The sequence below is a fragment of the Pezoporus wallicus genome, unplaced genomic scaffold, assembly GCF_028554395.1.
Source record: "Pezoporus wallicus isolate ANWC-B61680 ecotype Strahan unplaced genomic scaffold, APGP_CSIRO_Pwel_v1 scaffold_6362, whole genome shotgun sequence".
Lineage (NCBI taxonomy): Eukaryota > Metazoa > Chordata > Aves > Psittaciformes > Psittacidae > Pezoporus > Pezoporus wallicus.
The window spans coordinates 8,067,019-8,080,538 of NW_026637663.1; the positions used below are offsets into that span (position 1 = coordinate 8,067,019).

Below are 13,520 nucleotides of genomic sequence, written 5' to 3' on the forward strand. Positions count from 1 at the left end.
TATGCAAGACAGGGTATAAAAGGGGGAGCTGAACGCCCCTCAAAAGTCAGGAAGAGTGAGGCAAAAGGAGAGTGGGAACCTCTTCACTGAAGAGCACATTTGAGAGGTCGGTGTTTCTTTGTATCTTTACTTATGGCTGTTGTAGTGCAAGATTCATTAGGCCCTGGACTTGCTTTGCACAGGGTGCATTTAGGAACAGCTTTGCTTGCACCTTCTTCAGTTCCTTATTGCAGGAAAACTTTCTGCCCAAGTTTGCCCCAAAGCAGGTTTTCTGGCACAGCTCTCTTCAGGGAGAGACCCTTGGTCACCGGAGCTGAAAAGCAGGATAGAGGCTCTTCTTTCCGAAGCTGAACTCTATCTTTAAGCACATGCTGGCTCCTAAAACCATGGCAACCCAAGGAAAAAAAAGCGCCTGACAACAGAGTCCACATATAGTAATTGGGATAATGCTTATGCACACCTGCCTAAAAATGGCTCAGAAGTAGAATGAAAGACTTACTGTAATTAAGTCCCACCAGGATAAAATGTGTTCCAGGTGTAGCAGTCTATATTCTTCCTAGTCTGAAAGTGTCTCCTTTAGTGAAAACTGAGAAGATAAAAGACAAAGATCTAAGAAGTGCACTGGTGTGTGATGTATAATAGGGGAATATTAACTGAGTGAACATAAGTGGCCAGCAGATTGGAGGGGACCTGTTTCTGAGCTTTGTGGTAGGACATGAACATAAGGTGAAATTAGAGGTTCTTCCTCATTACTGTGGCCAGCCAAATTCCTGAATTCCAGGTGCTCTGAAGCAGGAGAAGCTGTGGTGTAAGCAGGTCATTGAACATTATCTGGGGAAAGCTTTTTTTCTGGAGAAAGCTGCAGGCAGGGATGCCCGGTTTGGGGCTGGTACCTATGCAAAAGGAAACCACCAGCTGCAGCACTACTCAGTCGTGGCCTGCAGGGGAACTGGAAGCCGTAAATACCCAAACACCACCACCCCTGGGTGCTACAGTGCAGAGGCATGATGATTTAAGGAAAAAAATACAGTGACCGCGGGTTATGTTATTTCCCCTTCCAGTATTTATTGTCCATAGGAAACGCGTAAGTCTGGCAGCTGTAGTGTAGGTTATTAGCATCACTTATTTGCCAAAGTCAGTAATTCTTGTTAAAAAAAGATTCTTTCCAGAGTTTTACAGAACACAAGGTGCCCTTCACTGAAACAGCCTTGGTTTCAGTGTCCTTAATACTGAGGCTATCAGGCTGGGTTTGCTCTTTCTCTGTCTTCAAGACTTACCTAGAATGATGTAGCAGGCAAGCTATAGCTCACAGGCCACTCATGCACACCACTGGTGCTTATTACCTCATGTGGATCTGCATAGGTGGCAGTGTGGGAGACAGATTTGGGCAGTGCTGTCACACACCCTACCCAGCCCTCCAATGGAAAAGGAAAAGAAACGGATTGCAAACCAAAACCTAGTTTGTTTACTTAAGAGTTTAACTGAACAAACTGCATCTTTAATGGAGGAGCTACTCCTCCCATTGTCTGTGTTTGTGGCTGGGCTACATGCATTTTATAGCTGCCTGTGATAGGACAAGTGATCAGGAGCTGCTCTGTTTCCAGATGCTTCCTCAACTGAGATGCTCAGGCAACAAGAGGACAAAACTTCTTGAATATTTCAAGCTGCTTGTTCGAGCCTTGTACACATGATACCATGTCATATGGGCCTGTGCTAAGATCTGAAAACGTTCAGATCTTATTAGAGCTAAGGTTATTAGGTTGTTTAAGCAAAAAGCAGGGCTGCAGAGACAAACATTTTCCATCCCTTTGGTATTAGGCACCTGGCAAACAGCACTTGGGCTGGCAGGACTCAGCTGACCCTGTCTTCATTTCAGCTGCATAGGTCTGACTGCCCATGTACACTCCTCTCTGTCTTGGCTCTGTTCTTGAACCCGAATGGAACTGGGCAGTGCAGTACAAACCATGCCTGATTGGCCCTCTAAAATCAGGGCATGGATGTTAAATCAGCCCTACTCTCACAAAAGCTATGGGATTTTAATTATGAGCTATAACAAGGGCACTGAATGAGACCCAGTCTAACCCAACTGCCACTTCCCCAATTTGATTCACTGTTAATTTGTTTAAAGAGGAAGAAGGGGCATACCAAAACTGCAGGATGGTTTGAAAACCAGCAGAAAGGTGTCCAGATCCCACCCCTTTTGCCAAAGAAGGGTTGGGAAACTGAGACTGGGAGGGATGCAGTCTCTGTGATCTGGCACTGGCAACCTCATCCATCTAATTTTCATCCTCTCTGTTTCGACACATTTTGCTTTGAAGAGAGAAAAGAATAAACTTCTGATCTCCTGGATAGATCAAGAGGGAAAGACGTGGTACAAATTGAGAGCTTCGTCATTTTAATCCACCATAGCGTACATATCCCACTCACTGGGTACCCAGGCTGCAAGGCAGAGGTTAAAGGCAATTTATTGGAGGAGAAAAATACCTGATCCAGCCATATAACAGGCACAAAGAAACCTGCATTCCTTTCAACCTGGCCCAAACTGGGCTGAGTTGTTTTCAGCTCCTATAATAAGCTCTTCTGCATAGCGAAACACCGGTGTCTATCCTAGTGAATGTGTAACTGCAGGCTACGCAGATGTTCTGAGTCCGGTTAAAGGTTGTGTGTCCATCCCTGGAACTTTCTATGCAGCCGGTGTTAAGCTGTGCTCAGGTTTCATTGGGTCCTGTCTGGCCTGAGCTACCTCTTTCTATCCCCACAGCCTGTGATGTAAAGTAGCTTTGCGCAATGCCACTGCACACAGGCCCCTGTGGAAAGGGCCCTCCCGTGGGAAGGGTATAAATCCAGCTGCAATCACTACACCCCGCACCAGGGAAAAGAGGAGCTTGCTGGAGGGGGGACGGTGTCGGAGGGGTGGCACACACCAGGGCCAAGGCAAGTAAGCACACTTACTGGATTTGTTTTGAATGCCACTCATTCAGCTCTGATTTTCTTGCTTTTCTGAAGGGCTTGGGGCTGACTTCTCTAGGGAAATAAAACACGCTGGCTTTCCACAGGTGGGGTCATAGTGTAAATGCTGGCAGTGAGAACTGCTCCTCTTCTGCTCATGGTGGCTCTGGCAGCTGTAAAGAAGTAACCACTGGGCACCAAATGTGCCTAATGGCACAGCCTGACTGGGTGGCACAGAGTCACCCTCCTGGCTGCGACAGGAAAGGTTAAGAAAAGCTTTGAAAGAATTATAAGGTGGAGACAACAGGGTGAGAAGGGCAGTGCCTCTAATTGTGGCTTTTTAGTTTGTTTTTCTGAGCTATCCCAGTCTAGAAAATGTAGCAAGCAGTCTAGAAATGCACTAGCACAGTGGCTGGGCTAACTCTGAAGCTGAAATTGAGAAGGCACGTCCCAGGATAATATTTTAACTGGTCATAAGCAATGAGGAAGCTCTGTGATGCGTGTCACTTGCTGCCAGCAGGACTGGGGAGGGGAAGACAGAGAAGGGAGCAGAGGGGATGGCAGCACCCACTGCCGCTGCCTACATGCTAACTTAGCAGATGGTGTGCCAGTTAATGGGGAAGAGGAATGCTTAGATGAAGAGATCTACAGCAGGTCCTTGCCTGCATACCTCTGAGGAGCAAATAGTTTCAGGTCAGACTTGCAGGCACTGGCTAGTGAGAAGTTCAGAAATCCCAAGGGACCACCACAACAGCAGAAACTCCATTTGCAAACCAAGCTGTTAGAAGCCTACAGCCTGGGAACATAGATGCATGCTTTAGCAGGCGTATGTACTTAGCAACGTACATCTAATTACCAAGCATCTGCAAGTCCCAGTTTTTGTATTTGCAAGAGAATGGTGATACTGCAAACTGGAGTATTATTAAGCATGAAAGACTCAGTGATCCCTCAGTGAAGTGACTGTGGTTATACATTGTAAATTAGGCTAGGAAGGTGCCAGGGCTTGAATGACTGGGTTTAAACACAAATACTTCCACTCTGTGTGAATTAAAGTGTTGGTGAGACAGACATTGCACTGTGTCTTCTCAAAAGGCTCAGGCTGCCAGAATTACAATACCTGACAGGCTGGTGCAACTCAAAACATCTTGGAGAAAGGCAGGGGAGAGCAGAGCTTGCCCATCCAGTGAGTTCTGCAGAGCTTGGAAAGGGCAAAAGAGGGGGACAGATCTACAGTAAACAAGAAATGACTAGTAGAATAAAAATACAGTTCTGAACAACAGCATTTTGACCAATGGTAAGTGTTAGAGATGTGTAATTTCCAATGCATTTGTATTTCAAATATACAAATTCAAAGTTATATGCTACAAATCCAGGGAGGGTACAGCGGAGTTACTGGTTGCCAAAACATTGGATGCAGGAAAAACAAGAACTATAAAAATGCAAAATTTGTCAGTGTGTTTGCATGGGTGTGTGTATCCATGTAAGTTTGTGCATGTGTGCCCATGACTTTCTTATTCCCAATATGCACCAGGTCTTTTGTGACAGAACACCAGTGACATCCACATACAGTAAAATCCTCTGGACATGAGGAAAACCAAGAGCAGCAGATGATCCTTTACTACAGGAGAAGACTGCCTGTACAGTAGACTAAATCTCAGCTTATCCTTCTGAGTCTGTATTCAGATAAAGAAGGAGATATGGAAATGGCTTTAGTGTTGACACGTTTGTATAAGGAAGCCTTGAGTGTTTTTGCCTAGGAGCTAGAATGAATGTTTGCCCTGGGCTATGAGAACACAAAATGCTCTTCTAGTGCCAAGAATTAAGCTTACTAGGCAGAAAAAGGGGGAACGTTCAGTGGTTGGACCTTAAGAGACCTGGTTTCCAAACCCACTTCCCATGTAACAGCAGGCAAATCGCTTAGCCTTGTCCACGTGTCAGCAAGATTTAGTTCAGCAGTTTGCAGAGAGTGCTCTGACCAAGTCCCTGGAGCTATATAGCTGCATTATTATAATGTTTTGACAGAACTAGCACACTCTAGTTTGCAAGCACAACCACACTGCTTCCCATGCTAAATCCTTAGGGTACTGCGGTGGGTAATGGGGTCAAACCTGTGCTTAGCACTTCCCCACCTGCCATCACTGAAACTGGTGGCCATCTCGCCCTGGGCTTTAAAGGGGGCACAGTCAGACCAGTCAGCACTAAAGTCCTGCCTTTGTAACTCCAAGGCAGCACAAACACCTCACCCTGCAAGTAAGAAAAACTGTATTTACTACAGGATGATCAGTCTTGTTTCCTCCTTTTTCTTTCAGCAGGCACCGTGGAATCAAGTTTACAGCATGAATCTGGCAGCAGAACTGCTCTGTTTGCTGGCGTGCCTCACCACACTGACTTGTGACCGGGTCTATGTCCACCCTTTCAATCTGTTTTCTTTCAAGAAGGGTACCTGTGAGGAGCTGGAAAGCCAGGTTCCGGAGGGAAAGAAAACCTTTGTACCCGTCTCCATTGAGTCCCAAACCACACCTGCCTACGAAGATGACCTGAACAAGGATAAGCTGGAGGCCCCAGGCCGGAGCAGCCAGGGGCAGCAGGCACTGAGCTACTTAAAGGAGTTTGTGCACTTCCTGGGCGTGCAGTTTTACAGCACCCTGCAGGAATCACGGTGGGGCCAAAACCTGCTCCTGTCCCCAACCAGCCTTTACGGCTCCTTGGTGTCTTTCTACCTGGGTGCCTCAAACCAGACCGCAGCTGATTTGCAGGGATTGCTGGAATTTGTTCCCCCCTCCGGAGACCCCGACTGCATCTCCCGGGTGTTTGGGCAGGAAGTCTTTTCCATCCTCAGGATGATCGAAAACCTGGTCAAGAGCAGGGACGAGGAGCTGCAGTTTTCCAAGGTGCTCTGCCTGTTCTCTGCCCCTGGTATGCCTCTATCCCTACTGTTTGTGCAGGACTTGCTCCCTTCTGCTGATGCTCTCTACGCCCGAGCTGTTGACTTTACAAACCCAAGCGAGGCAGTAAAGCAAATAAATGCCTTCATGGAGGCCAAAAGCAATGGCCAAAGCAAGTGCTTACTGACAGATGTTGATCCATCTGCTGACCTGCTGTTTGCAGTGGATGTCCGCTTGGCAGGTATGAGGAGGCAATGCTTATTTCGGGTTGAAGGCTGGGTGAAGGCTGGGTAGTAGCCCTGCTCCTGGGAAGGCCACAGGGAGCTGCTTCAAAGACAGTGGTGCTGATTTGTCCTTTTTCACAACTGGCACAGTATTGGACTCAGTCTCAAAGTCAGTAGGAGAGCTTTGAAAGTTTGCAGTATCTTTCTCAAGCCTATCTAAAATCAATTACTATCCCACTTTGATGCTTTTAGCTATCTAAATGCTCAATTCTTTTTTTTTTCCTTTTAACTCTGTTACAGTCTTGACTTTTGCTATCCTGTGAGAATAGATTTTGCAGGTTATACAGACCCTGTGAAAGCGGCTCCTTTCTGCTTGCATCCTTTACTATAAGATAAGAGAAAAAAGTGAACTACTGCCTTATTCTTTGTTTTGCTTGCACCTTTTACATCTCCTACCTGCTGCTTCTTTTTGGTGAAGTTATACTAGGTGAAAAGTGCATAAATGTGCCTAAAGCTTTTATGCAAGCTCGTTTAAGAGGCAAGTGTTCCTACGCAAAATCACTCACTACATATTAAATATGTTAGGGTCCAGCATTTAGCTGGATTTATTGGAGAACAGACATGTTAACAATAGAGCTGGACCAGCTGCTATTTTATATCAATATTAACTATTTAAATGTAAGGAGTTCTTCTCTTTAACACAACATACACATCTGCTTTCCTAATTCCCTAATGCCGCCACACAGCAGTGTTGAGATTTCTGATCTTTGCCCTTCTCAGTGATGGCAGTAGTTTCTTTAATGCCGACAGGATTACCTGCCTAACTGGGCAGCAGCACTGATCTATGGCAGTGAGCAGATGATAATATGCTGAAATGCAAAGCTGCATAGAAGCAGCAGGAGGTAAGAGCAAGGCTTCCCATACTTTTGAACTGGGTAAGAAATTTACATGAAAGTTTAGCAAGTGTTCAAGTGTGTCCTTTCTAACCTCCTTGGCACAACTGACACGTCAGAGTTGTTCTTACTACCTTCCTCATTGCTTTGGCTCGTAAGATTGCCAAGGGTGAGACCTCAGCCAGAGCTTGTGCTACCTTCTCTCTCCTGAGCCCTCCCAGCTGCTGAGAGCACTCTTGCAGCAAGGCTGGCCCTGATGGATGTGCTCCCACACATACCATCAACACAACCCAAGGGATGGAGAAGAAATCTAAGCAAACCCTCCACTGCGAGGAAGCAGGCAACCAAGCACGCAGTAATACTGTTCCCAGGAAAGGCCACAAAGACAGCAGAAAGACAGCAGCTTTGGCTGCAGTCCTGATGGTTGTGTTCCCTGTGCTGTGAGCTTGCACCAGCCTCTGCCTCATGCCACCAGAAAGCATATTAAAAGCAGGATACATATGTTTATAGCAGTTAAATATGATTTTATACACATAGCTCTTGTCTAATGCACAGGTTGCTGGTTTTAAACAAGCATATATACTGGCTAGGGGCAAAGGAGGGGAGTGAAGAAAGAATCAATTTCCTCTTTCTCAATCTGTTTTTCAGTGAATGTTAAGCAAGCCTCCCGGCTCGAAGAGGCTCAGGAGTTCTGGGTGGATTCAAATACGAAGGTCATGGTCCCTATGCTGTCATTTGTGGGGACATTCAACTACAAAACTGATGCCAGTGGGACTTTTTCTGTGGTGGAAGTGCCCATCAGCAAGACCATGCTGCTGGTGCTGCTGCAGCCCATCAATGACAGCAAAGTAGAGCTGCCATTGCAGTCCTTGGCGTGGCTCCAGCAGCTCTCTCCAAGGTAGGGCTTGGGCACAGGCATCCTCCCATAGGGAAGAATGAGACAGGGTGCACTGCACAGGCACACCTGATTACTAACTAGGATTGGATGCTGCCAGGGAGGGTTTAACACTGAGCACAAAGAGAAACAACTGCAAATCCATGACATGGGAATGGAACTAGATGATCTTAAAGGTCCCTTCCAACACAAGCCATTCCATGATAAACCCAGGGGACCTCACTCCAGAGAAGCTAGACTTCCGAGGGATTGGCTTATTATCTGGGGGTATTTCAAGGAAACGAGCAACAGGACCCATGAAGTGGGATGATCTGAGGTTTAATAGCATAACCAGGGCAGATTTAGGTTGCCTTCCCACTTGGAAACAGTAACATGGTGCCCATTGACCCTTGATAGCTGTCTGTCCCCACACACCAAGCATTTCTTGTGGCTGTTATCACAAGCCTGTTCCCCAGGACTGCCCAAACACCATGCTTTCACAGTGGAGAGCATGCACTCACTTGTGTCTCTCTCTTTTTTTTCTGTAGAGAAATTAAATTAACACTGCCAGAGTTAACAATAGAAGGCAGCTCTGATCTACAGGAACTTCTTGCCAATATGGAACTGCCTACACTGCTGGGGAAGGGAGCAGATCTCAGTAGAATAAGCGATGCCAATCTCACAGTTGGAAAGGTACAGTACACATTACTGGCACTTAAAAGCTATGCCTCCTTGCTCAGTTTCAGCCTCTTTAACTGCGTGAATTTACCTACGACAAACCACTCAGAGCCATGTGGGACATGCTCAGGTGGGACGTTTAGGATAACTGGAAGATATGAATACTCTTTAGATTAACCTATCTGCAGAAACAGGTTTGCCTTCAAACTATTCAGATTTCATCACAGCACAAACACAAACAGCGAGATGAAGTTTGAGATCCAAGTGTGCTAGGTACTGCATGTGCAAGTTAGACTGCATTTGTTACCACCTACAGCTCAAACACCTCCAGGCATCACAGCTGGAGCATGCAGTACAGGCTGCAGCTCCTGGGCTGTTGAGGATAACGCTCTGTCACTTAGGGACTACTCCCAGACATGGCACACACACGGGTGCATGCAGCACACAACCTCACCTGAAGACAGGCTTCAGCGTTCAAGTCCCAAGGGGAAGGATGGAGAGCTTGAAGGAGAGGGCTGTCTTTCATAAAAAGAAGGCAAATTATGTTAAATTATTAAGCAGTTGTAGAGTTTTTTTCACATGTTCTGGTACAGGAACTCCAATGTCTTTTTCTAAACCATCCATGGAGTCTATCCTGTGCTGCTAAGTTATTATTTCATGTGTTTTATCATTTACTCAAGCTTTCATTTGTCTCTTCACTGTCATGCTCTGATGACTCCAGTTACTCGTGTATTTTGCCTTGCAGGTAATAAATAAAGCCTTTTTCAAACTGACCAGCGATGGAACAGGTCAGCCAGAGAACCCCACAGCACAGAAGGAAGATGCGGTGTTCCTGGATGTTACGCTGAACAAGCCGTTCCTTTTAGCTGTTTTTGAAGAGAAGACAAGGGCAATGCTTTTCCTTGGCAGAGTCACAAATCCTCTGCAAGGGGTTTAAAGGCAAGCACAGGGGATGCCAAGGGTGGGGAATGATGCACATTTCCCATCACCTTTTTCTTATTCATCAGCTATTTTTATAACCTCATTGAGTGCTCTACTTGGCTTTGAGATGAAGCACGTAGTGTTTGAAATACAGCTTTTTGAAAGCTAAAACATTGCAACATTTCACCCCTGTTCATCTATTTCATGTGAAAGGACCCAAACTCTCCTCCCGCTTCTCTTCTTTCCTTATCCCCACTTTGTCTCCTTTCTGCCCCCAGCTCCCTTTTTTGATGCAATGGGGACAAAGTAGTAGCCAGCAGGGCAGTGACTTCAAATACAGTTTTATAAGCATACACATTTACTATGGAAAGGTACAGAAAAGAACCTCTTCATTCTTTAAGAGGTCACCTTGTAATTTTTTTTTTGGTCAGTTTTGTAAGAGAGACCCCTTTTTATGTTAAAGATTTACTGTTACCCACAGAGATTTCTAGCTTCATCAGCAACATTTTCCTTTAACATGCTGCCAACAGCATGGGCAAGCTTCGCTTGTCCCACTGAGACACGATTTTTTGCCTTGGAAGCAAAAACACATTCAGAGTTTCTTCTTCCTGCAGCCCAGATGGATACTCTAATTTCTTAACTCTGTGGAAAAAGCTAAAAAAAGGGTTTGGAAGCATTAATGAACTGTGATGGATAAATTCTCATTGCCTGACAAAATTATCCCCAATTTTTTTAGAAAACAGAAATACAAGGCCTACTATTCCAACACAATTCCATCCCTTGGATTACTTTCTAACCTGAGAGCATTTATAACAGATGTACAATGAAAAAGAACATTACTGGTTAGAGCCCGGATCCGTAAACTTTAACATATTTAAACCATATGTTCTTAAAGAACAGTATTAATAGCAACAACCTATGCTAGTATAAAATGGTGGATGTGCTGCTACACATGAATGAAAAGGTTTCAGTGATCCAACCCAACTCTTAATGGAGTCATAAAGGTTTGAACCATTAAACTGGAGCAATAAATTATTAGAAGATTCTTGAATTAGGAAGGGAGGAATTGGGAGTAAAATCTTAGTACTAAGGAAACCTCTCAATGGAACAAAGATTTCCACCCCTCATCTATAGAGTTGTCTTCACCTCTTTGGTGTATGATGCCTGAGGTATCCTACAGAGCACAGTATTTCATTGTCATCCAAAGTGGCCCGAATGTGTCTCCAACCCAAACCCCAATATTGCCAGTAGCTTGCTGGTGGTGATGTAGACAAGCGACAGATCCTTCAGAAAAGACTAATAAATAACACAACTCTTGAGAGAACTGGGATTTCAAGTGCTATGACACAGCAGCCACATATTTACCTGATTACACTGCTATGTATTCCAGATGCTCTAACATCTAAAGACTGTACTTGTATTGTATACAGAAGCAATTAACTATAAATATGCAGAGACAGAAAGACGCAAATAAACCCACTTCCAAGTTGCTTTGCCACAGTTCAGTTGGGTTTATATCCATAACTACATCCTTTCTTCTGGCTTCTGAAATTTGCTCCAAGTCAGGTTTACGGTTTTTTTAAGACATAAGTTGCATATTATCATGCAACACTGCCAGTGATACAGCTGTAAGCATGAAAGAGGCAGCTTCCAAGTGCTCTCACTAATTTAAGTTATCCCATTTGCTCATTAAAGTCAGAAGGTAGCATCACTTGTAAATAAAATTTCAGACCACTAAATATTTCATTTCTATGATGAAGATGGAAAATAATAAAAGGGAGACCCTGGGCCCTGGACAAAATGCCATTATTTGCAGGTGGGGGCTGCGTGCTGTTGCAGGACTCTGTACCCTGTTCAGTAGTTACAGGCAGAAAACCAAACAGAACCCACTATCCATAAAACTTTTCAGAAAACAAACTTCTGACACTATGGAGAAGAAAAGGAAGGAAGGAAGGGCAGAGACAGGGAACTGGCCAGAGCAAGGACTGGGAAGAGAGAAGTGCTGGAGCAAGTGCTACAGTACCAAAAAGACAAGCTACCTCTACATGTACCCATCCTCCTAGACATTCAAGTGGTAAAAAAACCCAAAAGAAAACAAAAAATATACCCCACCCCACTCTTCCCAACTAAATCTCTCTGCTTCCCCAACAATGTATTAGCTCCTGAGACTTGCTTCTGACATCAATTTTACATCTACAATTTTTATGGCATTTTATACCCTTCATTCTCCTCCAGTTCCATCAAATTCCTCTGCCAGGCACACAGTGATGCACAACCCCAGCATAATTCATACACTGAGCTCTCAGCTGCAGTCTAAGCACCTAAAATCTTGCTCTAACAAACCAGAGAGAAAGAGAACAAAGACAAGGACAGGCTTTCTAAGTTTCATCAAAACAACACAGTTTATCCCTGAACATAGCTGACAACAAGGCTGATAAGCTTAAAAAAGGCAGTTTCTTTCCTTATCCCTCCAGTTCAAGCGCAAAACCACAGCTGCTTATGAAAACGAAGAGTAAATATTCCTCAATACTGAGTGGCCCAGCCAAATATACATATTGCTAGTTGCCTTTAGATGACGAGATTGAAAGTCTAGTCCTCTTCTGGTATAACCCACAAACTTGAGAATCTAATTACTACTTTAGAGGAAAACATGCCACCACTCTTTCCCTCCTCAATGCTGTACCCCTCTTCCAGGTAAATTCCTTCCAGATTTAAAAGGCATATCAAGCTTTCTAGAAGCCTAGAATGAAAGAAGAAAAAGGTTCAAAAAATCTGCATTATGGTCATATGAAGGGAAGTGCACATACAAATAAATCTGAGGAACAGAAGAGGATTAGTAACAGAAGACATCTCTATCAGAACACACTTACTTACACAGTAGTTCCTCTCCTCCTCACTGATCCACAATATTTGAAAATGCTAGAATTCATTTTACCAAAGACAAAGCCAATTCAACTCACTTCTTTCTTTCAACAGGGGTATCACATATTTTAACTAATGTTGTATCCAACTGAGAGAAAATTAAATGCTATTCAAGTGAACAAAAATAAAAGATGGGGAACTGACATAAACCCAGTGATGTAGATATTTACAGCAATCACAGGGCCATTCAATGATTTTGATTTGCTATACAATGTTATTTCCTGCCCGAAATTAAAGCTGGTCTTTAATGGAAAAGAACAGAATTCAGCCTGTGTACTCAGCAAGCCAAAGATGGCAAGCAGCAAGTGTTGTTATTGCAGGAAGATGTGGGAAATCACACGCAACAAAAGGGCAAGTAATCTTTTCATGTCTTTTTGGTTTGGTACACAGAATGCATCCTCTTCCCTGATTTCGGAGGATACAGACAGAGCTGTATGCAGAGATCTCAGAACCTGCTACTTTAGTAACAGCTGTTATAGACATTTAAATCTATACACACCTTTCAAAACAAGAAGTTCCACAATGCATGTTACAACCTCAGTCTCAGACTACAACTCACACGTCTGTTCTATAGTAAGAAAACGTTGCTGAAAACAGTAAGCTGTAAGATGTCTCTACTCCTCTTAATGAAGAGGTGCAGGGAGATCAAGCTTTCTAGGTTCACCAGTTGAAAGCCTGTTAAAAATAGAACACAGACAAAAAATTTCTTCTTCATAAGTAGTAAGAATTAGGCGCACTCAGTAGTGTCTACCTAAGCCCTTGGCTGGCTGAAGATCTCCACATCACTGAATGAAACAAAAGGATGTGCTATCTGGCCAGCTGGCTCACTTTGCTTTCTTCAGCAATGAATCTGGATGCTCTCTCGGTTGTGTATGTTGCCATGAAGAGAGACGTAAGCTAACTAGGAGAGCCAAATCCTGCTCTCCATTACCCAGGTAGAATCCAAGAAGAATCAACATAATTTTAAGCAGCAGTATTTTCCCCACTGTCCCCCTTCATAAAATTATAAAAGTCCTAATAATCACCTATCCTAATCACTTCAAAAGCACAGTGATCACACAGGTGTGTCTTCTCAACTAGAATATGACCAGTTCGTCAATAGTGAGGAATAAAAAGCCTTAATGCCATGAAAGGTGTGCTCCCTACAACTTCAATGATACAGAATAGCCATGAA

At 44.2% G+C, this 13,520-nt stretch overlaps 1 protein-coding gene across 4 annotated transcripts; it reads left to right on the top strand.

The window, feature by feature from the left end:
- AGT (angiotensinogen) lies at positions 1 to 10,157 on the top strand. Of its 4 annotated transcripts, none has more exons than XM_057407011.1 (5): positions 1 to 106; positions 5,259 to 6,075; positions 7,600 to 7,849; positions 8,374 to 8,518; positions 9,249 to 10,157. In XM_057407011.1, the coding sequence occupies exons 2-5, from the start codon at positions 5,286 to 5,288 to the stop codon at positions 9,438 to 9,440; spliced, it is 1,377 nt and encodes a 458-aa protein (XP_057262994.1). In that variant the 5' UTR covers positions 1 to 106; positions 5,259 to 5,285; the 3' UTR covers positions 9,441 to 10,157. The 4 variants fall into 4 exon arrangements, with proteins under 4 accessions (XP_057262994.1, XP_057262995.1, XP_057262996.1 ...); XM_057407012.1 differs by having other exon boundaries at positions 2 to 106; positions 5,262 to 6,075; XM_057407013.1 differs by lacking the exon at positions 1 to 106 and adding an exon at positions 2,746 to 2,938 and having other exon boundaries at positions 5,262 to 6,075.
- Positions 10,158 to 13,520: the final 3,363 nt, after the last annotated feature.

Bases quoted from the DNA above. Each gene is read 5' to 3' on its own strand.
- AGT (XM_057407011.1), top strand. From the start codon at position 5,286: ATGAATCTGGCAGCAGAACTGCTCTGTTTGCTGGCGTGCCTCACCACA. The intron at 6,076-7,599 runs GTATGAGGAGGC...TCTGTTTTTCAG, and splicing joins AGTGGATGTCCGCTTGGCAG to TGAATGTTAAGCAAGCCTCC. The intron at 7,850-8,373 runs GTAGGGCTTGGG...TTTTTTCTGTAG, and splicing joins CTCCAGCAGCTCTCTCCAAG to AGAAATTAAATTAACACTGC.